The sequence below is a fragment of the Lepidochelys olivacea genome (genome assembly GCF_965140295.1).
Source record: "Lepidochelys olivacea isolate rLepOli2 genome assembly, chromosome: 6".
Taxonomy (NCBI): Eukaryota; Metazoa; Chordata; order Testudines; family Cheloniidae; genus Lepidochelys; species Lepidochelys olivacea.
Window position 1 is genome coordinate 44,061,694 of NC_140416.1, and position 27,103 is coordinate 44,088,796.

At 42.7% G+C, this 27,103-nt stretch overlaps 1 protein-coding gene and 1 long non-coding RNA gene across 2 annotated transcripts in view; one reads left to right on the forward strand and one right to left on the reverse strand.

Moving 5' to 3' along the window:
- NAV2 (neuron navigator 2) overlaps positions 1 to 27,103 on the reverse strand; it is a 671,297-nt gene that overhangs the window by 195,162 nt on the left and 449,032 nt on the right. Inside the window, exon 4 of the mRNA XM_084631659.1 lies at positions 2,911 to 2,983. Coding sequence (XP_084487785.1) covers positions 2,911 to 2,983 — 73 coding nt within the window. The remainder of the gene's footprint in view (positions 1 to 2,910; positions 2,984 to 27,103) is intronic.
- Positions 1,693 to 26,788, forward strand: LOC311522387. Its single transcript, XR_014712112.1, has 4 exons — positions 1,693 to 1,811; positions 6,834 to 7,001; positions 24,253 to 24,314; positions 25,179 to 26,788. It is a non-coding gene; the product is annotated as an uncharacterized lncRNA (long non-coding RNA).

Here is a 27,103-nt window from a genome sequence, read left to right on the forward strand (position 1 = left end):
CTTTTAGAGGTTTTAGGCTGAATCCCACTCACTTCACTCAACTGAGTAGCCCCACTGATTACAAGGGGACTATCCGGTGAAAATGGGAGACATGATTTGGCTCATCATCTTAAAGCTTCTCCTAGGAGGGGAAGAAGACTTCTGTTCCCTCTGTCTGAATCCAATTTAGGGCAGTCGGTAGGAAAGGATTGTTACACTGAGCCAACTGTTCTCATATCATCAGAATACTACTGCATGTATTAATGGTCTGCTGACTTGCTTTCTGCATATTAGCATTATCAAGATGAATAAAATTATTATTTTTTTAAACACACAACATTTTAAAGTGGTAGTTAAATCCTCATGTATTACAATGAGGGAGAGCGTCACCTTGTTATCCCCAGACAATAAGTCCTGGGTGCAAATGAAATGAAGGTGACTGGGAGGGAGATAAGGGGCCTTTAAGATCTTTTCTGAATCTCAAAAGAGCAGGTTTAGTTTGAAGCAGGAATTGCACTAGCTCCCTCCTCCCTATAATATGGCATATTTTAATATGCTGTAGTGGCAAGGTGCATTTGGTGAACATTGCAAATGTTGCTGGCCACTTATGCTTAGCAACTGGGTGATGCTATATCTTTATTAAGTTACTTGAATATACTTTACAGTCAGAAAACCTATGTACACAACAGTTTTCCCATATATTTCATCACCTGTGGATTATCTGGGGTATATTTTAATAACATCGCCTATTTTCAATAGGGGATGGTTTGTTTCATTTAAGACTTCAGGTCAGAAAAGAGTTTTAAGCGCACAGCCAGAGCCTAGTAATATGTGAAGTGCTGTGAAAAGAAACTTCAGTGGAAAATCCTGAAACTGAAGCAAATGACATTAAATATGACTTTACACTCAGAGGAAGCAATTATTTCAGGTAATTATCACCCCACTGAAAATCCACTTTGGGGAGAAACAAATGTGGAACTAGTAGTTTGTGAGTACCAAACTCATCATAAAAATACTTCTATTTAAACCACGTTTATGATAAGGATCTTCCTTCTGAACAAACTGGCTGTCCTCTTAGACCCTTAGACTGCAGTAAGGCATCTGCGTTTTGCAGATAATAATCTACTTCTCCGAAAGGGGAATTCTTTCTCTCACACACACTTAATTCAAAGTTCGTGTCTCATATTATGAATGTACGTAACAACACAGTATAACCCCAAAAGGGAGGAATGCTAATGTTCCAATTGTTTAGAAATTAAAAGAAATGCATCTTGTTTCTAAACTTTCTCACTCGGTTCTGTGGGTAGCAGGAAGCCAGGAATTTTGTAGTCACTGCTCGTCCATTGAGTACTGTACTTCAAGCATAAATAAAATCAGTTAGTCTTCCACTAAGAGCATGAGACAGCTAGAAACCGAATAGAATTATCCTTTTGGCATGAAGAGTTGGGAATCCCCCAGCGCTATGCACACTAATGCTTACAGCCAGCCAGCAGATTTTGGTTGTTGGCAACCAGGCGGGCAAAGCCAAGAGAGAAAAGCTTTTCTGTTCCAGCCGAGAGGGCCTGCAGCTCTTCTCTTTAAGAACTGTCAATCACATGATCAGACAGGCTATCAAATTCACCTTGCTTTTTCAGCAGTCACATGAGCGGAGAGGGAGAAATCATAGCTTTCAGCACATAGGTAACTAAGTTATTCATACACATACAAAAACTTTGCAAAGTAACCAGCTCTCCAAACTCAAGCTTGCAAGCAAACTTATTTGAGAAGTTGAACCAAGAAAGTCATCTCACCTGAACTTGCAAATCAGATTACTTGTTCTTGGAAATACTGAGGTAGGTGTAACCTAATACATTCACAGTCTGACTCTGCTTACTCTGGTTGTTGGCACCTGCTTGCTTTTTCAAACATACTTAAGTGAAAGTAAAGGTGAAACCTGATGTACCAGACGCTGGTACTACAGTCTGTGCAGTGGGTGGTTATTAATATAATGTGGTTGGGGACGGATGGTCTCGACGGGTGGACTGATTAAGTGGGGGGGGCACTTATTTTTGTTTTGCTTTGTAACATTTGAATTTATTTCATTGTTACATGCGCTTACAGAGGCACATGTAAAAATGTACATACTAAAGAAAAATAAATAGTACAGCAAAACAGAAGTTTCTTTTTAAAAAATGTAACTAGACACTTTTCAATAGACATCCAACACAAAACAATAAAACATTTCGTTTCAGGACAGAACTACTAAAACATTTGTTTAAAAAAATTGGCCAAAGCATTTCTAGTTTCGTAAAATATCAAGTCATGAGGTGTTAACAGTCCACTTTTCACTTTAAAATTAAAACTTTAATGATTAATTGCATCATTGCTAAAGAATCAATGTGGTAAAAATATAGGTCCTGATCCTACATTCATTTACACACATGCATAACTTTATTTTTCAACCACAGCGGGACTACTGTACTTGTAAAATTATGCATGTGAGCAGATGTTTGCATGACAGGATTACAGATGTATTTTTCTGTAGTTATTTAATTCTGTACTTTTTTCACATACTGCTATTTCAGATATAGTTTGCTTTTGTCACAACCATAAATACATAGGATTTGGTTTTTCACTGTGTCATTTCTAGAACTCAGCTGCGAGGTTAGTTGCTTTGATGTATGTGTTTTGTTTTGTTTTAAAACAAGTGAATGAATCTAATGCCCTTCCATTGTTTATTTTTAAAGTGAAAGAGTTAACAGCATTGAGTCCAGCATGTATTTTACTTACCTTTCCTACAGTGGATGCGGAAAAGAGAAGAAAACACAACAGCACAAGTCCTATTCAATCTCCAGTGATCCTGGTTGTATTTTTTTTAAAAATTGGAGGAAAAAATCCTAAATTGAAAGTCCCTCATTAGAAGATAAATTTTGGAATGACAGATTGACTCACCCTCTGCTGATAGACCCTGTATGTTTATTCCCTTGGCAGCCAAGAAACTCAGACATGCATCTATGTTTTCAATCTAAACAAGAAAAAAGGAGACAAAGGAATACACGTTGTAGTAAATGTTTACCTTAATCTACAGTCACATTTTATTGCACACAACCTTTGTATCACAGAAAAAGCCCCTTTGTTCATTGCAGTGGAAAAAAGGTTCTTAATATTGGAACCATAACAACATGGAAACTCCAAAGTTATTAGACAATCAACACTGTGTTGGTCAGGGCTCCTCTTCAGTTTGTACTTGCATGGAGCAAGTTACTTAATACTCTAGCCATGCAGGTCCAAGAAAGATGATCATTGCATCTCAGTAGAGGGCCAAATATAACATGCTAGGATTTTTGTCCTATGATAACAAACATGATACTGAAAATAAACATGGTGCCAAATTTGCCTGAGGAGAAGAGAGATTACCACTTGCTCTTAAGCAGACAGCTGGCAGAAATTTCCAGTCATGGAGGCAGTAAAATGTAAGAATGGTAACTAGAAACCTCAGTTGGAATCTAGAAAATGTTTACTCACAAAATTCCCTGGATTTTAGAAATTACATACTGAAACAGGCTGCAGTTACTCACAGTGGACCAAATTCTGCCTCTTCGGGGGTGCAATGAGCTGGTGCAATTGTGTTGAGTTGGAGGGGGCAGGATTTCAGTTGGCCTGACAGGATATGCATATCCAGCTCTCTAGGGATCCCCTGCAAATTGTTTGGGAGCCATGATTATTTGCTAGGGTTCCCAATTTTGGTTGGCCCTGTTTCTGGAGGTTTCATCACATGACATAATGTATAATTAAAGATTAACCTTTGATTCGGGAGAGACTCGAGAACCCTATTTTGCCTATATTCACTACTCCACTGTGGAGTGCTACAACTGCAAAAGTTACTTCACTAGACTGAAGTAGCCTCAGTGAAGCAGCCCCATATCCATCCCATGGCCTGAGGGAACAGGATTCATCCTCCCTTTTCTTCTATGGAAATCACCACCTTCCAGTCGTACTACTGAGGCAGGGCACCAGTAAAGTGTGCATCAGAACATTTACAGAGTTGGTATATGGTGGGATTTTCAAAGGTGCTGAGTTGTCCTGACTCCGCTCTCATTACTCAAGGATGAAATTTACATTGACTACAGTGAGAACAGAGTTATGCCAATGACCAGTTCTCTTCAAAATCTCACTGTGTGGGTATGTCTGCACAGTGGCCAAGAAGCCACTCTTGGTCAATTTTCAGAAGGATCCGTTACCCCCCAGGAATGAGGATCAACAGAATCCTCCTCAGAGCCCTTGAGGAGCCCTCATTTTTTCACCTTTGTCTTTTTTTTTTTTTGAAGTCCCAAGCTGCAATGACCCATCCTCTCTTCATGAGGTGAGGCCTGATGTGGTTTGCCTGGGAGCTGAAACATTGGTCTTTGTGTTACTAAAGGAAGAGAGGTTTCAGAGTAACAGCCGTGTTAGTCTGTATTCGCAAAAAGAAAAGGAGTACTTGTGGCACCTTAGAGACTAACCAATTTATTTGAGCATGAGCTTTCGTGAGCTACAGCTCACTTCATCGGATGCATACTGTGGAAACTGCAGAAGACATTATATACACAGAGACCATGAAACAATACCTCCTCTCACCCCACTCTCCTGCTGGTAATAGCTTATCTAAAGTGATCATCAAGTTGGGCCATTTCCAGCACAAATCCAGGTTTTCTCACCCTCCGCCCCCCCCACCCCCACAAACTCACTCTCCTGCTGGTAATAGCCCATCCAAAGTGACCACCCTCTTTAAAATGTGTATCATAATCAAGGTGGGCCATTTCCAGCACAAATCCAGGTTTTCTCACCCCCCCACCGCCCTCCAAAAACCACACACACAAACTCACTCTCCTGCTGGTAACAGACATTGTGAGGAGAGTGGTCACTTTGGATAAGCTATTACCAGCAGGAGAGTGAGTTTGTGTGTGTGGTTTTTGGAGGGGGGTGGGGGGGTGAGAAAACCTGGATTTGTGCTGGAAATGGCCCACCATGATTATGATACACATTTTAAAGAGGGTGGTCACTTTGGATGGGCTATTACCAGCAGGAGAGTGAGTTTGGGTGGGGGGGGGGTGGAGGGTGAGAAAACCTGGATTTGTGCTGGAAATGGCCCAACTTGATGATCACTTTAGATAAGCTCTTACCAGCAGGAGAGTGGGGTGGGAGGAGGTATTGTTTCATGGTCTCTGTGTATATAATGTCTTCTGCAGTTTCCACAGTATGCATCCGATGAAGTGAGCTGTAGCTCACAAAAGCTCATGCTCAAATAAATTGGTTAATCTCTAAGGTGCCACAAGTACTCCTTTTCTTAAAGGAAGAGACACATACATATAATGTGCTCCCCTTCCTAGAAGCCCTGAGCAACATATCCTACCAATATGCAAAAGTCCAAGCTTGAGTAAGCAAATTCTAATCCATCAGGGCTCCTTGCAGACCTCTGTATGAACAACCAAAGTGGTCACTGGGCATTCCATGTGCAGATCCATTGTAGGATCAGACTCCCAAATATGTTTCCAGATCATAAAAGCCCTCTGTTATTATTATGGTTATTATTAGGAGTGTGGTAGCACATGGGGGCCCAATTAAAGTGCTGCACAAACAGTAATAAGACAATCCCTGCCCTGGAAAGCTCATGACATAGGTTTACGATAAGACGCAAAAGGTAGATGAAATGGACAAATAGGGGTGGGAAGACAAATCCGTAGTAAAATGAGAATGTTTCCTGTCTAGCAATTAACAGGAATTACAGCAAAGATAAGTCATACAGAGGGATCTGTATAACCCTTTTACACACAGAAGACCTTGAAATAGAATACTGGGCTTTTTTCACATTTGGCATGGTGTCAGAAATCAGTAACAGAGATGGAACTGGACTCCTTCAATTTGGAGCCAGTACAAGAAATCAAGAAGCAATCAGTAGCCCAGTAAACAATAAAACAGTTAATACGTAACACATCTAGGCCTATCCATGTTCAAAGCAAATTGCAAACATTAGTTAGTTAATCCTTACAATACCCCAAGGAAGTATTATTACCTCCACTTTACAGGTAATCAAACTAAGACAGGTTTCAAAGTAACAGCCGTGTTAGTCTGTATTCGCAAAAAGAAAAGGAGTACTTGTGGCACCTTAGAGACTAACCAATTTATTAGAGCATAAGCTTTCGTGAGCTACAGCTCACTTCATCAGATGCATATCGTGGAAACTGCAGCAGACTTTATATATACACAGAGAATATGAACCAATACCTCCTCCCACCCCACTGTCCTGCTGGTAATAGCTTATCTAAAGTGATCATCAGGTGGGCCATTTCCAGCACAAATCCAGGTTTTCTCACCCTCCACCCCCCCCCCACAAATTCACTCTCCTGCTGGTGATAGCCCATCCAAAGTGACAACTCTTTACACAATGTGCATGACAAATACACAATGTGCATGACAATCAAGTTGGGCTATTTGTCATGCACATTGTGTAAAGAGTTGTCACTTTGGATGGGCTATCACCAGCAGGAGAGTGAATTTGTGTGGGGGGGTGGAGGGTGAGAAAACCTGGATTTGTGCTGGAAATGGCCCACCTGATGATCACTTTAGATAAGCTATTACCAGCAGGACAGTGGGGTGGGAGGAGGTATTGTTTCATATTCTCTGTGTATATATAAAGTCTGCTGCAGTTTCCACGATATGCATCTGATGAAGTGAGCTGTAGCTCACGAAAGCTTATGCTCTAATAAATTGGTTAGTCTCTAAGGTGCCACAAGTACTCCTTTTCTTTTTGCAAACTAAGACAGAGGCCTCTCTCTGCAGTTTTAACTACCCTTACACGCCTGATACAACACACTTACCCCTTCTTGCTCTTTTAGGAGCTGTGCAGCCAATGGTGGATCAGAGAACAACATGGAGGTCCTGTTCTCTTACATCTTCAGCTTCAGCCTTGAAAACTGCAGAAATGAAGTTCATAGATCCTAGGGACTCTGTGGGATTCCAAGACCTCACTCCCTCAATCTGGCTTATAGCCCATGTCCTTTCAGGTAACAACGAAGACTACACTGTGAAGTTAGTGTGACAGAATTTCCAGTGTAGGGTGCCCCCAACTGTATTTTTTTTCCAATGACTTTTTTTTTTTAAATGATTTCCCTTAATCAGAAGAGCCACATAATCAGGATTGTACAAGGCCCACAGAAGGCTTCACTAATTATCATCATTGCGATGTATGCCACAACTCTTACTAATCTTACTGTGTGTTAATGGAAAAATATATGCTCCATAACTCTCCAGCCTTAATGCCTGTAGTAGAGTGCAGTCCCAGAGCAGGCCCTTGGTGCAGCACTGCATCAACCTGCCTCTTGGTCCCTCCTGGGTTTTCAATGACTCTCTTGGCCTCCAATCACAGTTCATTTGCTGAGGTGAGTTGACCCTCCAGCCTCAAAAGTCCACCCTTTCTGGGGTAATCAGAATCAAAAGGAAACGACCAATCTGCCATACCAGACCTGTGCCAGGCATGCAACAATCTTTGATCTCTCTTTTTCCAGCTCTAGAGCTCTGGTGAGTTCCTTCTTCCTCCCCTTACTAGCAGGGGTCATTGCATCTTTTGCCTCAGTGGTAGCATAGTGGAAAATACATGCATGCCCTCTACCATGGGTTCCCAGCTCTGTCAACCCTAAATAATTGGACTATCTCTCCTCCCCGCCCCCACCTGCCCTGGAGCCAAAAGATGCCCTGCTTCTCCTTTCCAGAGACTCATTCTATACTTGTTGACTGTCTTCTGGGCTCAAACATCTTCTCTTTTGAGACAAGGTTATCACAGCCCTCACTCCTGGGACTGTGCTTTACTATCATAGAATATCACGGTTGGAAGGGACTTCAGGAGGTCATCTAGTCCAACCCCCTGCTCAAAGCAGGACCAATCCCCTACTATGGCAGGCTTCACCCAACCCCCAGCTTCTCTTTGAAACTGGATATCCACTGCCGTCCTTTCTGGGACTGTGCTGTAATCCTCTTCTTCCCCTGAGACAGCCCTCCTTCTTCTGGCTAGGCTAGAGTCCTCACTGACCTCCCCAGCTCACCCTCACCAGGGTTCTGGTACTGCTTCAGGGTGCCTCCTTCCAAGTGCCTCAAGACTTCAGGCTTTCCCTCCCCCCCCCCCCCCCATCACTGAACTCCACAAAGTGTTTTTACCTGGTGAGCATTATACTCCCCTGACTAAAACATCTGGCCCCCATTCCCGGTTTAACTGCTGATGCTCCCTTTGAACATTTATCTTATGGGCACATGCCCATAAGGGGTGAGCTGGCCAGGGCCCACTGGCACTACCTTAAAGAGGGCAGACCGCCTTGTTACCATTTTATTCTTGCTCCAGAGGCTGTAAAAAGAGCTTAACATGACATAAGCAAACTCCCAATCTTGTAAAAGGAATGAATGGGAAATGATCCATACAGATGTTGCCATTCTCGGTGCAATTGTAGTATGAAGAGAAAATGAGGTAAATAATAATTATATAGGATACAGATGAATGAGGTATATTACATGAACTGCACAATAAGATGGAACACAATAAGATGGATTAGAGTCAAGAAATAGTAAGAAACTAAATACTCTAAGACAGGGAAATAGCCGAGTTCAACAGAGAAGGAAGACGGAAAATAGAAAAGGCTAATTACAGAACTTTGCAGAAGCCAGCCTTTATGTCAGGAGATAAAATATGATAATAAGATTCTATACAGTTGGAAGGGAAGGAGTTGGAAAATACAACAGAGGCAAAGATATAGCAAGGATGCCTAACTGATATTATTTATATCCTATCATTAGGTTTCTGGTGATTAAAAAATAAGAAGGGTACATGGCAGTATGATATGAATAATTAAGATGATTTTAGTATACGGAAATAGAGGTCAGTATAAAGGAAGGGAAAGATTTAAGAAATCAGAAGGAAAATGTAACACAGTATGGAGGGTAAAATGACAAAGTTATAGTTGGTAGGGACTTAAATTAGTTCCCATGTGAGTATTATTTGGTATAAAATGAGTCTGTGATCTCAGTTCAGGTCCAACGTAGATGTGTTTAGATTACATTGGCTCCTGTTTGCAATCTTGAGAGGTACCAGCTACCGAATAGGCCTCCAGATACTCTTACTCCTCGAGAAGGTGAGGAAGGAGGCCACCCTAGTGGGGCTGCATGAGGGAAGCTGGCTCTACAACTGTCTGTATTTTTACGTATTGTAAAAAATTGGAAGAAAGGGGACACATTTCAAATAATGTCTAATATAGGAACAGTATGATTCTTTGTGGAAGACACCCTGGGTGAAGGAGCCAAGGCGTGGTTTATCACACCATGCTATGAACTAGGCAAAGGTACCACCCTCCCCCCCAAAAAAAGCATGAGGATTATTTAAATAGGAAAGTCTCTAGCAGCTGTGATAAGGTCAGGCTGGATGGCTGCAAGAGGGTAGGTAGTAATGTTTCTTCTCATCAGTCAGGTTTTCTTCATTGGTTCCCTCTGGAAGGCACGGCATATGTGCCCACCTCTTACAAGAGTCGCACTGGACCATCATGTCATTATTTATTTATTTAATTTGCAAGTCACATAATTGCAGTGTAAGCAGTAGTCCTCTTCGCTCTCTGACTCTTTCATTAAAAGAATTGTTATTTTTCTTCTAAATGTAGTTAGAGCCTCTTGTGTGGTTTCTACAGTACTGATGTCTTTATACTGTAAATATGTTTCTTTAGGATTAGTGGTCCACAGTTGTGCCCATCACTTTGTGGAAGGCAGATATGTTAGCCCTAGAATGTTAAAGGCCCTTTTTCCTACAAACTGAGAAGAGGTTACCTCAGGTTAATTAGAGACACCTGAATCCAATTAAGGGCTGCCTGAGACCTTTTAAAACCCCTCCTCCAGTGAGAGAGAGAGAGAAAAAGAGAGCGAGAGCCACCAACCCACCAGCTGTTACCAGGCTAGTGGCAGCAGGGAAGTAGCTTCTCCAGGCGGAGAGGCTATGTTCCTTCCCATAGGGGAAGCAGACAAGCCCGCATGCTGGCTAGGGGAGGACTGACATCCCAGGACAATCAACAGGATGACACCCCATCCCAGCGACGAGGCAGGGAAAGGTATCACCCTTTGTTTGGGTCTATGGGACTATTTCCCTTTTTGAGTGGGGAAGGAGCACCCTTTAGGCTTACCCTCAGGCCTACCCTGAAGACACAACCAAGGGAACATCAAAGGGAGAAGCCAAACCCTTCCTGAGTGGGACTGATTACCCCAAGCTCACCATAGCCAGAGGGGAGAAACGCTAAGGCTGGTGAGAGAAAAGAGGTGCCTTGCCACACCGTATAAACATTTCATGAATTTTGGATATAAAAAGTATTAAAGACAAGACTCTGAACAATCTCTATGGTCCCAATATTAACACATTGTAAAAACTAATTCTTAAATGTTTATGTATCACATTTTTCCTCAATAAAATAGTTTGGGTTCACAATATTTGATGTAGCATCAAAACATTGTAATAATTACAAAAGTACTGGATATTAAGGAACATCTGTTCTGTATCTGAGGCTATGTCTACACTAAAGAGCTTACAGCGGCACAGCTGTACCGATGCAGCTGCGCTGCTGTAAGATCTCTTGTGTATCCACCCAATGCCAACGGGAGAGAACTCTCCTCTCAACATAATTAATTCACCCCCAATGAGCGGTGGTAGCTATGTTGGGCAGGAGAAGCTCTGCCGCCAACATAGCGCTGCGCACACTAATGCTTATGCCAGTCCAATTTATTTCGTCCTGGGGGGTGGAATATTCACACCCCTGAGTGACATAAATTTTGCGAACATAAGTAGTAGCGTAGACACAGCCATAGAGACAGAGCCAATCTCTTTTGTGGCAATTGTTATGGCATTTTTCTAGGAATACTAATGTAGCTAGGACTATGAACTCCATGCAAATGATCTATGCAGAACAGTTGTTGCCTCATGCAGCCATCTAGTTTTGCACCTACAGTAATGGAGGTGCAAAGGATTCTGAAGTGGCATGGTAACAAGATCACATAGGTGTAAATATCTAGGGTGGAACTAAAGTTCCTGAGTAGATCACAACTGAGCACCAGCGCGTACACTGATAGAAATCTAATGACACTGCATTGCATCGACTCTCAGCAGAGCATGTGTCGCTGTCCCCTTAAAATTATACTGTTTCGATGACTACTTGTTGTTGAACTCAGAGGGACCTTTCTGGGCCAAGCCCATATATTGTTTAAGCCCTTTAAAGCAGACATAAGGTTGTTGATTTGCCAAAAGGGAGTGTGTATTTTCTTTTTCACTGTGAGCCATGACTGGCTTTTGGCAGGCAGCTCTGATTTCTCAGTTGCTCTGCCTTCTGCCGCAGGCAACATCTAACACAGCAGAGGAAAAGGAGAAATTGGAGGTTTCTGAAGCTGGGTAGGCACAGAGGGGAGGGATGGGTGATAAATGGGAGTACAGTCATCCACTGCAATGATCAACATGTGATTTGAATTACTTGCTATTTGAAAAGAACAGCTACAGTCAGATCAAATGTCCAAAAAAAGAAAAGTGACATCCCCACCACCACCCCCCTTGCTCCCCAAAGGAGCCATAAGTGTTGCTCTTTAGAACACTATACACAAATCCTTTTTTATGAGGAGATGTAGCATATTAAGTGTCCGTGGCATGGTCAGCTGTACAATACCAATTCCACAACATGCAGGACACTTATTTGTTCTGACATTTCCTAAAACTAAACACAAATTAGAGGACAGTTGATTCTAACCCTGAAAGGTCCTGCCCCTATACAGGAAGTCTCGATTCTAAAACTCCACTGGCAACAGGCAGTGTAATAAAGAAACTCCACAGTCATCAGATAACACATTGTCATAAAGAGTTATAAATATGAACTTGGGAAAATGTAGGAGCTCAGGCAAACTATACAGGTTTGGAGGGTGGGTAGGATGGACAGCTGGGTTGGCAGTTCTACTTCCCTATATTTAATTAAGGTTTCTCTTTATAAAAACTGATTAATCCTTGTTGCTTAGTTGTTCCGATTGCTGCAAATGGTAATTTAGTTAACATGTGAACTCCTTTCTGCATGAAGTTAATTTACTTTAATTGCTCTGGTGATCATCTTTTCCCAAATTCAAACTAAGCTTCTTCTGTCACTTGAGAGGGAAAATAAATATTGTTTGTCATGAATTCCCCTTTCTTCTAAATTAAGTGAGGAGAGAAATCTCTTTTTATCCACAATGATGTGAAAGCCAGAGATTCTGTTCAGAATAACTTTGGAGAATAACCTTAATAACCCTTAACCACACATTATGCTATTTGCACTGCAAAGCAGCTGGAAAGCCGGTTTAACCAGCTACCTGAGTACTCCTTATACCTAAGGGACTCTCTGGGTGGTGTAGGGGGCATGACTGCAAGAGAACGGGTAGAGGTTGGAGAATCTTGTGTCCTAGTGATCAGTAGCTACCAGAATGGACCCATGGGGCAGTGGACAGCCATGAGCAACTTAGATCAGCCATCCAGCTGCTTTAGGCACTGGACAGGTGCCAAGGTCGGGGTGTGGAGGGGTATGCAGAACTGACCCAAAGTATCTTTGCACCAAATACCACTCTGACATGACGCAGGATATGGCCTGTGGCCTTGTATGTTTGGCACTACCCTAATTTGCATTTAAATACAATTTGTATTGTAAATATTTTTCCCTTTACAATGGGAGCTAATTCACGTATCGCTCATTTTTGGGTCAGACTCACAGAATTTCTTTTTCAGGGTCCTTATCCTCTGTACCATTTATCCTTCTAGTCTTAGGAGTCAATTCTAAATTGAAATCTTAATCTATGAAGCCTGCTCTCCCAAAGAGGAACAAGCTGTGCATTTGAGGGGCTACAATCAGTCTCTCCTCCACAAGGTGGTAATAAATATTACTATACAAACTATAGCTCTTTTCATCCACTGATCTTACAGTGCTTTACAAATGTAGGCAAGCATCATCCTTCCTTTCCCCCTTCCTTCCACCTCCTGATTTTTACAGATACAGTAACTGAGGCATGGAGAACTTCCTTGAAGTTCTGTATAAGGGACAGGAATAATAAGGTTTTCCGATTCCCATTTGTGCTCACACCCACTACTGCTTTCCCAGATATATGGCCCAGGACTATTCTTGTATGCTGAAATGTACTTTAGAATAGCTCTGCACTTCTAACAAGTATGAACACAAACAGCCACAGACGATTTTGTGCTTGTAACTTAATGTCAATCTCAATTTCTACTCTTGTCTGTGTTAGAAAAAGAAAGCTGCCTGCTCGGTATAGGCAGAACAAGGCAAATGGTACGAAAAATACCCCAGTAAACATGTAAATAAAGACCCATCTCTGGGCACAGATATATGTTGAACACGGACTACATTTGACAGAAGCTTAGACATGGAAACAGTCCACAGCCAGAGCATACACACAGCTTTGCCCAGTAAAAAACAACATGGTAAGTTGTAAATTGTGCTGCCCTTGTGATATGCTGAGATACAGCACTTTTTCCCTAAACAAACGTCAGACTCAGACTCTTACTATAGGTTTTCTCCCTCAGAAACTCTACCCTCAATTTTTCACAGCACTAGGAATTTGGCTTTTATGGAATGTCTCTCCACTAGAATTATTCTTTATTTCAAACTAAGTTCTAATGCCTTCAATCTCAGTATCTGGAACAGTAAAAGTTTTTCAGTCTTGACTATAAAACTTTCATGAATGTTAATTTCTGAAGCATTTTTAAAAAGCTCAGTGCCCTCTCATGATACACAATGAGAGAACACAGAACGAAGGCCCCAATCTGCACACTGAATTATATCCCTAAACCTGTTTGTTCTGGTAAAACACACTTCAAGGCCACAGTGTTATGTTTGACAGTTTACTTCATTACATAAAAAAGCAATTAAAAGACAAAACAACCAAAAAAGTTTCATTACACTGGCAATTCTTAAAATCCTGTCAGTTTTGTTTCAGACAAAGTTACTCTATATTTGCATTATTCCTTAAAAACTTTCCTATACGTTGTATAGGAAATGGCAAGGAAAAATGGAAAATACTGCTTGCTGTCAAAGGATATAAATGATATAAATAATATTACCTTCCTCAAAATGCACCTCTTATCTGTATAAATGCTAATATATTTTCATTTTTGCAACCAAACGTAAGGTTGCTATCAGTCCAAATTTAGACAGGCCAATGAATATTTTGATGGGGATGTCCCCAAAACCTAAGTTTACAGGATGTTAACAGCAAAAGAGCTTGGTGCTGATAGAACATTTTCACAGTGTAAAGGCAGGATGATTGATGCTGGGTCTGTATTTAGAAGGTACAGAGTCTGAAGACACAAACTGTGTGCTGCTCACATGGTTCTTATGTAAACCACAAAATACGTAGCTGGCACCAAATCCCCATCAATATTTGATTTTTTTCTTTCCACAAACATATCTGCAGCTGCCAAATAGCACTAGAAATGTATTCAATAAGCACCATGGAGAAAGCTCTGATTCATGATGTCTAAGTTTCCATTCCCTTCAAAGGGCATTCTTGTATTCAGAATGATTTTGGGCAACCCAAGCCAGGATGTCTTTTCTGTTTAAAACTGCTAAAATATGATTCTGTATGTGCGTGGGGAAGGGGAAGGAGTAAGGGTAGGGGGAAAAAATCCTTCTCTTTCATCTATACATTCAGCTCTCAAAGGTCTCCAGCCCAAGCCTGGACGACTAGACCGGAATTAAGCAGCCTTTTAGCCCAAGCCCTGCAAGCCTGATTAAACTGACATGGGCCAGCTGCGGGAGTTTAACTGTAGTGTACACATACGCTAAAGGCCCAATCCTGCAACAGAAAGATGATGAGTATCTTCAACATTGAGTAGGTCTGATCATGAGAAGTGCTATATACTCACAGGTTCAATGTTTAAGAGGTCAAAGTAGTGCACTAGGTTATTATGCTTATCCTTTGAACTCTTGACTCTGATGATAAAATGATGAGGATGATTTGTTAAACACAGACACGTACCAACAAAGTTCCTGCCCAGAGCTGGTCTCAACCTAGCGCATAGTGAATGTTTGCTCATAACACAAACTTTGCACAAATGGCAGAGAGTCTCTGCTTAGGTGTGACTCAGGACAGGAATAGCAGGCTGGAGGTCAAGACTAAGATGCCATAACAAAGCTGTATGGCTCTAGCTAGTCCTATCAATGTCTCATTTTTGAGCATTAAATATTCAACCCCAAAATAGGAGAAATGTCTCAGGAAATACCCAAAGCATGTGATTCATCTGTTGTCAGTCTTTATCAGACATTGCAGCAAAGCATGATTTATAGCCAATCAGAAAAAAGTGGCCTTTTCTTAAACAAAGAATGGCAACTTCTCCCCAGTAATTGTGGTTCTTTGAGAAGTGTAGTCCACATGGATTCTGAATCTGGTGAGTATGTGTCCTGTGCAAATGAGGTCAGATACTTTTGGCTAGCAATGTCCATTGGATCCTTGCACCTTGCCACCCAAGAGCATAAATGGCAGAGTGGACCCGACCATCCCTCAGTTCCTTCGCCAGTTCAGAATCCTGTATCTATAGGACTTTGTAAAAGCAGAAGAAAATGGATTTTGGAATCCACATGGACAATACATCCTGAAGAATCACAGGTACTGTCATATAAGTAACCATTCTTCTTCAAGTGATTGGCCTCATGGATCCCAGTTCTGGTGACTATCAAACAGTGATCTCATAGGTAGAAAGTGGATGATGGGAGTCCTATGTAAACAAGGATTGTAGGACAGCTGTACCAAAGAGAGCATCTGATCCTGAAGCCACAGTTAAGTAGTAGTGCTGGGTGACAATGTGGACTGATCCCTGTGAAGCTGTCCAGCAAATTTATGAAAAAGCCCACAGAAGCTGCCTGAACCGTGATGGGATGGTCGCAAACCTGCATGGATAGATCTAACCTGGCTATCTCATAACAGGATCTAATACAGTGAGATACCCATTTAGACAACCTTTAAATGGAAGTGGCTTGAGCCTTAATCCTATCCGCAAAGGCTTTGAACAGCCTGGAGGAGCTCCTGAGGGAACTTGTCCTCTCCGCTAGTATGAAATAGCCCTGGCCACATTAAAGGACTGCGATTTGGCTTTCCTCTGGTTTGAGTGGTTTGGGGAAGAAACTGGGAGGTGAACCAAATGATTTAAATGCAAATCAGAAAAAATCATAGGCAGGAACTTGAGGTCCGGCCTAAGAGTCACCCTATCTCTATGGAACTCTGCATAAGGGGAACCAGCCATAAGGTCCTGAATTCCCCAAACTGATGTTATGGCTACTAAAAAGGCAGTCTTCATAGCCTTCATAGGTAAAAAGAGAAGGTTGCTAGGTGCTCAAAGGGAGGTTCCATTAAGCCAGATAACACTGTGGAGGTCCAGGAAGGGGGTGGCTCCCAGAATAAGGAAAAACATGCATGAGAACTTTTAGGAATCTAGCAACTGTAGGATGGGAAAATATGATATGACCCTGAATAGGAGGAGGATATGCTGCTATTGCTGCTAAATGTATTCTTAGGGAGCTGATGGATAGTCTTAAATATTTTGGGGTTAGCAGATAGTTCAGAATAGCAAAACAGGTGCTTCCCAGGGACACAGGTGACACTGTACTTCCCAAATAGAACCTATCTTGCATTTTGCTGCTTAACAATACAAGACAGTCTAGCAGAGGCTTTTCTGCTATGTACCGAGATGTCTGGACGTCAGCTGCACAACTTCTTTCATGGCAGCTATCTAACCTGCATCCAGACTGTCAGATGTAATGATACTGGATCCAGGTGTATGTTCAAACATCTGTTTTACTAAATGATATATGGTAGAGCAAGTAGTGTGATCAGAGTCTGTCAGGACAGAGGTTCACCTGCTCTGAGTACCAGAACTGTCTGGGGCTACCATGATCACTGAGACTGAGTCTTGTCTGAGTTTCCTCAAGATTCTCAATATTAATAGGATTGGTGGGTAGGCCTACATGAGCCACAGTGCCCATGAGATGAGAAAGGCATGTGACAGCGAACCTGGAATCAACCCCCCAGCCCTTGAGTGCTCCAGCAGAAAGACCCTGAAGCAGGCCTTCCTAACTTTGTGTCTTCCTGGAGAAGGAACAATTGAACACATCAGGAATGTGTCCCTTTACCCAGACAAAACAGGCACTTAAAGTGCCCATCATTCACCTGATAGCAGCCTTCAAGAGGGGCAAATTTTAAATCCTGGGGACTGTTGTGACAACTGGTCTGTAACTTTTGCCTGCTTGAAAATTAACCATGAAAATAGGTCAAGCTATTTTCAAAAAAGAATGTTATAAACAGGTGCAAGAAAACCAGACAGAGACTGAATTAGTCCAAACAAAAAGGGCCTATTGACAGGGGTCAAGGACTATGTAGAGATTGGACTTAACGTTCCCTATACCAAGTTTGGCGTTACAGAAATGCATTTAATTGAATGAAATAACAAGGGGATGAACTACACCACCCATTCTCCTCTCCCGCCTTCTGGGGTCCTTAAAAGGAGATTTTGAAAAAGCAGCATGGCTTTCCAGCTCAGCTTATCACATCTTGTCTCAACTTCCTCGATCCCAAGCAGAAACAGCAGACCAAACCGCAAGGTATTCTTCCCGCAAGGAAGGCCAGCAGGCCTTGCTCTTGTTTACGGAATTTTATTTTCACCTGAGAGTCCTGAAAGTCATCATACCCTCATGACTTCCAATCCTCAGCCCATCAGTGGTGACACTCAATTGTCAGCACTACAGAGGCACATAAGATCCCATTCTGTCATCCTCCCCCTTTGTGTTACTTTCAGCTCCACTGTTATTTTTCCTCCTAACCCCTCTCTCACTCCAGCTTTTCAACAGATTCTGAAATCAACTGCACTACACGCATTACCACATCCAGCCCTGCCTTGTCTGAGAAAGGACCCAAATCAGATGATGTCCTTGACTGTAATGTGAGCTTGCGTCCAAGCAACAGGTACTGTGGCCGACTTGCCAGCCTAAAAATCCATTCATTACTGACCAGCCATCCAGTGTTCCAAGAACATCAAAAAAGGACATATTTCCCCCACCAGTTCTATCCTGTATTTCCTTCACCTTGTGCCTGTCTATTAAAAACAGGAGACATGAATGTACTTTAGCCAGCAAGACAGAGTGAAATTAACCCTTTCCTTTTCATCAAAGAAAAGCGTGTTAGTGAAAAAAAGAGACTGACATTCTGCCTCCAAAAGAAGAGAGACGTTAATAGGCTTTTATGAAGTTTGTTTTGCATAATTACTCAGTTTCAGTTTCAATATCAATGCTTGTTTTGATTTCTTGTTCTTTCTTGAATTTGATCAATGAATGAATGCTTTTGGATGTATTCCAAGCAGCCAAGTAAACTGCCGTCGCTGTAGAAAAAAACCCAAACCTTTCTATCACTGTTTTCATGTTGAACAATTAAAGTGTTTATAAATATGTTTCACTCTTCTGACCCTTCAAATCAATACAACAGGACTCAGCCATAGCAGCTTGGGTCCCAGTATCAGGGATATCCCCAAATCTATTATAAGTTTGCCTTTTTTTTTTTTTTTGGCTAGTGGGAATGATACAAACAACTAAAATTATACTAACTACACTAACTATAGAAATCATGAGTTAGTAACCACTAACTAGCCAAACAAGAGATTGCACAGTGCACTGAGTAAGGGGACACCGCAGAGGTTCCATCTCGCTGCAATAGATGGTAAGAAGGAACTGATGGTCAATTGGGCCTGCTCTGCCCTTTATATACTTAGGTGGGGGTGAAGAGGGGGCGTCAGGATTTTCCAGGCACCAGTGTGGCCCCAACGGACATTGTGGCCAAAAAGAATCTGTTCTATGGTGCATGTGTACCACAAAAAGAATCCATAAGAACAATCACTGTAAGAACCACCAACCTTTAGGGTACATATAAAAAAAAAAATTCAAACTGGAATTAAGAGCTTAAATGCCTGCAGAAGGCATGGAAATACATGGTACTGGTTACTGTACACAGTGTTTTTCATCCCCATCCAGGAACTCAAGTACTGAAGGATTCGATATATCAGTCTGTAACCTGAATGTGTAAAATTAATTCTGAAATCAATCAAACCCTGAAACAAAGAACTATAATAACCACATGAAACATTTCCACTGGCTTTAGAATTCGTTCCTCTAAATAAAACATTTTCTGTCCGTAAGTTGCTTTGGGCTACTTTCTTTATATAAATAAATTGCTTACTTCATTTTCAAAATTAAAATAGCATGCATGGATTAATTTCAAACAAGGAAAGAACATCATTGGTAAAATGATGTAGCACCATGTTCTTCGATATTAATGGGCTAGATCAAGCATTTAGGCTCAACCCAGTGTAGGGGGCAGTTTGTAGCTACCCACTCCAGCAACAGCTCTGGTAAGAATACACCTCTCTGAAGAACACAGCTCTTCTCTTCCATGGTAGCAAGAGAGAAGGAGTGTACTGTGAGAGCCCATTACCAGACACAGCATTGCCTCCCCATCATGGCTGGTAAACATGTGTGTTTGGGGGTTGTAAGGAGGGTGGAGTCCATGGCTCTACCTACTCTGTGCCTGCCTACTTGCTGGGGTGGTAGAAGAGGGAACATTTGGGGTGTACAGTCCCTGCTCTCTTTCCTGTGCCTGGATCCAGCAACCAGGTGCTACACAGTCTCACTGGGGAGTGTGAGATCTTACTCCTCCTCACTCGCCATTATAGCTGCATAAGCCAGGATGAAGGCACAGTTTAGCCCAAAATAAGCAAGTTAGATTTGGGATTTATAAAAATAATTCAGCCAAAAACCAGAGAATAAACTGTCCTGGACATATATCACAGCAGCTTTAGAGTAAGACTATTTAATTACTTAAAATAACCAAATTAAACATACTTACACAAGGAAAGTGCATCAGCAGAAGCCTGAAATCAAAGATCTACAAACAGATACTCTAACAGAGGTGAAAGCTAATTTCTCTGGACTGGATAATCCTTTGTCAAAAGTGTGACTCACTTTGGATATTTGAGTGTGAAGAGCTTAGTACTAGGTATTCTATAAATAGAGATATATTCAAATAGAGACAGAAGCCCAGGTGGCAAAAGAAACAGTTGTATAAACAGCTTCATCTATTAAATCACAAACCTGACACAGAATCTTTGTCACATTCTGGTTTAGTGTGAGGAGTTTCATGACGTATCTCACTGTACATTTTTTCTTATGGATAAAGAAAATAGGGTTTCTGTTCAGAAAGTAAAGTCACTATGTGGAATTCAGAAAGCAGAAGCTGAACTATGTAAACATGAGCAGGTATCTCTTGTTGTCAACATATACTTTAAACCTACATTACTCAGACCCATCCCATTTAGAAAATCTACAAAGATTTCCCCATAGCTGGGGCTCAGAAAGGGAATGAATTAATTCATCCTATAAGGGGAGATAAATTTATAGCTACAATTTATTTCCCGTCTAATTGATTCCCCAGCCCCTTGCTTTTAATCTTTTCTTCTGTGCAAGGAAGCTTTAAAAAGGCCTTTATCATAAAGGTCAAGTGAAAATAATGTTGAGGACCAAAGACAAGTAATGTATCGTGAAGAATCTTTCCTTAATTCACTCTGCACAATTCAGCCTGAGCACAATTTCCACTCCTGAGATCAAATTCAACCTTGGTGCAAGCAAGTGAAACCACACTGAACTTAATAGTGTCTGTTGTGCCTACAAGGGTCTCAGTAATAGGTAATTTTACATAACAGATATGCTATAATATGTAGGCACAATAAGATGACTTAAGGACGGCCTCATCTCTGATGTCCTTTTTGGTTTATGTCAAAATCCTAGTATGATGTTAAACCTTGAATTGTTATAATATATTAATTCTCTTTTACGCTTCTGGTTGCATTAAATAATCAAATTTTAAAATAAACTAAGCAGTCACAGAATAAAATCATATCCATCAAAATGTGAGTCACTTTTACTGGGGGAAAAAAGTCCCATCTATAGCACATCAAAGCTATCACCAGGAGTGTGACACATGTTAAGCACATATTTGCTTATTCCTGGGTGGAAGACCATTCCAAAAAGTCCCCTTTCAATATAGCAAGACACAGAAACTCATGCACACTGCAGCTATGCTTTTTTTTCCCCTTAAAGGACAAAAGGCAAGAGAAAGCATCCTGTGCACTTTGCAAGTGAGGACCCGGAGGGCTCTATTTTTTTTAGACCCCTACTGTGATCAACAGAGACTGAGGCTACCTTAAAAAAAATGCAGTGTTAGACATTCCCATACTCAATATTTAGCCAAGTGTCTCAGCATGCAGTTGAAGGAGTTAAGCTAGTGGCTGCCATAGTAAGTCTGGCATTGATCCAGATAATGCTTTTTCCTTCAGACTAACAGACAGCTGTGCTGAAAAATACCACGCTAAAGTCAAAAGATGTCCATTTGTTACTATAGGAACACCAAACAGATGTAATATTTAAACACAAACTTACTGAGTCACAAAGTCAAGGTAATAATAATAATGCCTAACGAAAACCAAGTCACAAAAGTTCCCTGCATCAGATTTCTCAGGACAACCTTCAAAAAGAATTATTGAAAATACACATCTTTATTTAACCATCGAACTATGATTCCAAGAAATCCAGTGCCTGGAAGTTATGGAGAAAAAATGTTTGTGATGTTTTTGATCTCTTCTGCACTGCTGTGTCTCTGAATTAAAAACACATTTCTAGGCAGCAAAACTCTGCATTGGGAAGGGAGTGCTCTAGTGACTAGACCCCCACAAAGTGAGAGGTTCTTGGGAGAGGCACCCTCAGAAGATTTATTGCGACCAGTCACGCTCATCTAGACAACAGTGGAATAAAAGTGTTCGGAGGACCAGGCTCCAGTGACTGCTGATTATCCAAAAATAAAGACAGTGTGGGGGACAACTAGGCAGCTTGGTGGAATTTCTCTGTAGGATGTTAGAGCTTGAGTGCAATTTCCACTCCTGAAACCAGATTCAACCTTGGCGCAACCAAGTGCAACTACTCTGAAGACAATGGAGTTACACCAAGGCTGAATTTGGCTTTGAGTGACATGTGACAGCATCATCAGCATCAGATAGGAAATGCCAAACAGCATTTAAAAGTGACCCCTGCAGTTAACTGACAAATTCGAAGGTGTGTCCTCTGCAATCTCCCTATGCGGGGTGGAGGGTAACTGTAGTGCTAACAGTGAGAAACTGCAGAGGTGAAATTTTCAGGTCTCTAAATAACAAAAATGACTTGAGAGACAAACTGGAAGGCAGGGCCCTAAGTCTCTGTTTTTGATACCTATAAAGCAGCAATTAAATACCTGGGGGTTAGTGAAGAAGGTAACTGCCCACTTAGTGATGTTACACACATAAGGTCAGATCCTCATCTCATGTAAATGGCTGCAGATTCAATTATTTCAATAATGTACACTTATATTCACCATATATACACCTGACATATGAATCATATTACACCTGTTCCAAGATTCCACTGGTTTCCTATTTGTTTTGGGATGCAAATGAAGAACAATTCTTTTAATTGTTACATCTCTTTATGGTTTGTGTCCTGGTGGCAACCCCCCTTTTTTAATTATTGATCCTGGCAGCTGAGGACCATTGACTCTTGAATTTACTTTCTCCCTTAACTTTAGAATCATAGAATCATAGAATATCAGGGTTGGAAAGGACCTCAGGTGGTCATCTAGTCCAACCCCCTGCTCAAGGCAGGACCAATCCCCAATTAAATCATCCCAGCCAGGGCTTTGTCAAGCCTGACCTTAAAAACCTCTAAGGAAGGAGATTCTACCACCTCCCTAGGTAACGCATTCCAGTGTTTCACCACCCTCCTAGTGAAAAAGTTTTTCCTAATATCCAACCTAAACCTCCCCCACTGCAATTTGAGACCATTACTCCTTGTCCTGTCCTCTTCTACCACTGAGAATCGTCTAGAACCATCCTCTCTGGAACCACCTCTCAGGTAGTTGAAAGCAGCTATCAAATCCCCCCTCATTCTTCTCTTCTGCAGACTAAACAATCCCAGTTCCCTCAGCCTCTCCTCATAAGTCATGTGTTCCAGACCCCTAATCATTTTTGTTGCCCTTCGCTGGACTCTCTCCAATTTATCCACATCCTTCTTGTAGTGTGGGGCCCAAAACTGGACACAGTACTCCAGATGAGGCCTCACCAATGTCGAATAGAGGGGGACGATCACGTCCCTCGATCTGCTCGCTATGCCCCTACTTATACATCCCAAAATGCCATTGGCCTTCTTGGCAACAAGGGCACACTGCTGACTCATATCCAGCTTCTCGTCCACTGTCACCCCAGGTCCTTTTCCGCAGAACTGCTGCCTAGCCATTCGGTCCCTAGTCTGTAGCGGTGCATTGGATTCTTCCATCCTAAGTGCAGGACCCTGCACTTATCCTTATTGAACCTCATCAGATTTCTTTTGGCCCAATCCTCCAATTTGTCTAGGTCCCTCTGTATCCTATCCCTGCCCTCCAGCGTATCTACCACTCCTCCTAGTTTAGTATCATCCGCAAATTTGCTGAGAGTGCAATCCACACCATCCTCCAGATCATTTATGAAGATATTAAACAAAACCGGCCCCAAGACCGACCCCTGGGGCACTCCACTTGACACCGGCTGCCAACTAGACATGGAGCCATTGATCACTACCCGTTGAGCCCGACAATCTAGCCAACTTTCTACCCACCTTAGAGTGCATTCATCCAGCCCATACTTCTTTAACTTGCTGACAAGAATACTGTGGGAGACCGTGTCAAAAGCTTTGCTAAAGTCAAGAAACAATACATCCACTGCTTTCCCTTCATCCACAGAACCAGTAATCTCATCATAGAAGGCGATTAGATTAGTCAGGCATGACCTTCCCTTGGTGAATCCATGCTGACTGTTCCTGATCACTTCCCTCTCATGTAAGTGCTTCAGGATTGATTCTTTGAGGACCTGCTCCATGATTTTTCCAGGGACTGAGGTGAGGCTGGCTGGCCTGTAGTTCCCAGGATCCTCCTTCTTCCCTTTTTTAAAGATTGGCACTACATTAGCCTTTTTCCAGTCATCTGGGACTTCCCCCGTTCGCCACGAGTTTTCAAAGATAATGGCCAATGGCTCTGCAATCACAGCCGCCAATTCCTTTAGCACTCTCGGATGCAACTTTACTGACCCTCAGGCAATTTGTAAGGTGTCTTTATTTTATTTTTTAGGGAAGAGGAGGGTTTCCCCTGTGACCTGGGGCACCCACATGCAACAGGACACAACATAACAGGTATGTCTGCCTCCATTTCCCCTTTCTTCCTCCCATGAAAGGAACACAGTCTTTCTCAATGTCCAGTTCAAAAGTCTGCCGGGGAAAATATATTTATTCTTGTACATGTACAACAGCCCACAGAACCCTCATGATAAAACCATTCTCCCAAAATGTAACAGGTTCACAACAGTTTTCCACGCCCACTCCTGGGATATCTTTTCCAGCTCACGCACCAGAGAGTCATTAACCGTCTGTCCCCTTACTCTTTCTCCCCTTGCTCCAGGGCCCCAGTATCCAGACCAGCCACCTGAGAGCTCCCAGATTCACTTTCTTCCCCTATGACTCATCTCCCAGAGCCCCAAGTCAGGTCTCCTGAGTGAGAATCCCTGCAGTGTTCCACTCATCCAAGCCTCCCTGTCTGAGACCTGGTCTACACTACGCGCCAGATCGGCAGGCAGCGATCAATCCAGCGGGGGTCAATTTATCGTGTCTAGTCTAGACGCAATAAATTGACCCCTGAGCGCTTTCCGTCGACTCAGCCGCTGCGGGAGGCGCAGGTGGAGATGATGGGGGAGCAGTAGCAGTCAACTCACCGTAGTGAAGACACTGCAGTGAGTAGGTCTAAATACGTCGACTTCAGTTATGTTATTCATGTAGCTGAAGTTGCGTAATCCCCCCCCCAGTGTAGACCAGGCAAAGTTAGGTCTGCTTAATAATGTATGTGTCTACACTGCCGAGTCCCTTCTGCCAACTTAAAGGGTTTGTAAAGTCAACTTCTGTACTCCACCTCCGTGAGAGGCACAGGGCTCAGTCGACATCCACGTGTCGACATGGGGATAATGTAGACACTGTGCTGTGTAATTCGAATGAATTGGCCTACAGGAGGTGTCCCACAGTGCTCTGCTGTGACTGCTCTGGATGGCACTTTCAACTCCACTGCACTTCAGCCAGGTACACAGGAAACAACCGCCCCCCTGTTAAAGAACGTTTGAATTTTCATTTCCTGTTCGATCGGTGTGGATAGCTCGTCAGCACAGCTGATAATGGATGCTCAAGGCCGCAAACGCGCTCCAGCATGGAGCACATAGGAGGTAGTGGATCTTATTGCTGTGTGGGGAGAAGAGTCTGTGCAGGCAGAGCTCCGACCAGGAGAAGAAATGCTGACATCTATGCCAAAAATTGGACACAGCATGGGGGAGAAGGACTACACCAGAAACACGCAGCAGTGCCGCATGAAAATAAAGGAACTTCAGCAAGAGTACCAGAAGACAAGAGAGGCGAACAGTCACTCTGGTTCTCAGCCACAGACACGCTGCTTCTATGAGGAGCTGCATGCAATTCTAGGTGGCAACCCTACCACTACCCCAAAACGCTCCGTGGATATCTCCCAGGAGCCCCAGGTGACCTTGGGCAACAACGAGGAGGACATTGTTGCTGAGGAAGAGGAGGAGGAGGAGAATGCGTGGCAGGCAAGCGGAGGATCCATTCTCCCTGACAGCCAAGAACTTTTTTTTAAATTCTGGAGCCCATCCCCCCACAGGACCAATTGTCAGCAGAGCGTGATGCCCGCAAAGGCACCTCTGGTGAGTACACATTTTCAATCAATCTGCAGGGGTTACATGCTATTATTTTTAATGTTGAATTGATGTCTATTGATTACCCTGACAACTTGGATCACAGCAGACCCCACAGTAGGTTTACCCACTCCAAGTTGATGCCCCACTGACTGGTAGCAGACTCGCGTTGCAAGCTTCCACAGAGCTATCGCCACTTGCTTCTCAGCTGTTAGAGCAGTTATCATTTTAGTATTGCTGCGCTGGGGAAAGTTCTTTGCACAGTTCCATGAAAGTGGCCTTGCGCATTCGAAAGTTCTGCAGCCACTGCTCGTCATTCCATAGCTGTATAACTATGCGGTCCCGCTAGTCAGTGCTTATTTCCCAGGCCCAGAAGCGGTGCTCCACCATGTCAAGGTGATGCGCAACTGTCACCAGCATCTGCGAATTGCTCCACTTCACAGCTTCCAGCAGGGCTGCTTGGGTAGCATCACATTGTTCCGTGCGGCGGCTCCTGCTTCAGCTGAGCAACTACTGCAGGATAAGGCATGAGGTGTTTGCAATGCTCAAAACAACAGTGTACAGCTGAGCGGTGTCCATGCTTGCCGTGCTATGACGTCTGCGCAGGGATAAAAGGCACAAAAAAGGCTTGGATTGTTTGCCATTGATTTCAGGGAGAGGGGAAGGGAGGAAAGTGCATCATGGGAGGCTAATGCCATGTTCCCATAACCAGCCGCGCAAATGTTTTGGTCCTATGAGGCCCTGGAAGCCCAACCCAACATTCCACTCTGCTCCGTGCACTGTGGGATAGCAGCACTCTGTGAGTTGATACAAGCCCTGCTCTGTGAGGATGCGCTTCACCGACCCAATGTGCATAGTGGGGACATGCAGAATCAACTTAAATCGGAGACTCAATGTCAATTTAAATAAAATCGACCTAATTTTGCATCTGAAGAAGTGGGGATTTTACCCACGAAAGCTTATGCTCAAATAAATCTGTTAGTCTTTAAGGTGCCACTGGACTCCTTGTTGTTTTTGTGGATACAGACTAACACAGCTACCCCCTGATGCTAATTTTGTAGTGTAGACATACCCTGAGAGTCCTATCTCAGCTCAGATAACATCCCTCCAGGATTGAGCCTTTGTTCTGGGCTCAGCTTCCCACAGCCCTCCACTCAGGCCTACTGCAAGAGGGCATCTCACACATTATTTAGCAGTTCACTTTGAAGTACAAATTAGACAGCTCATCTCCAT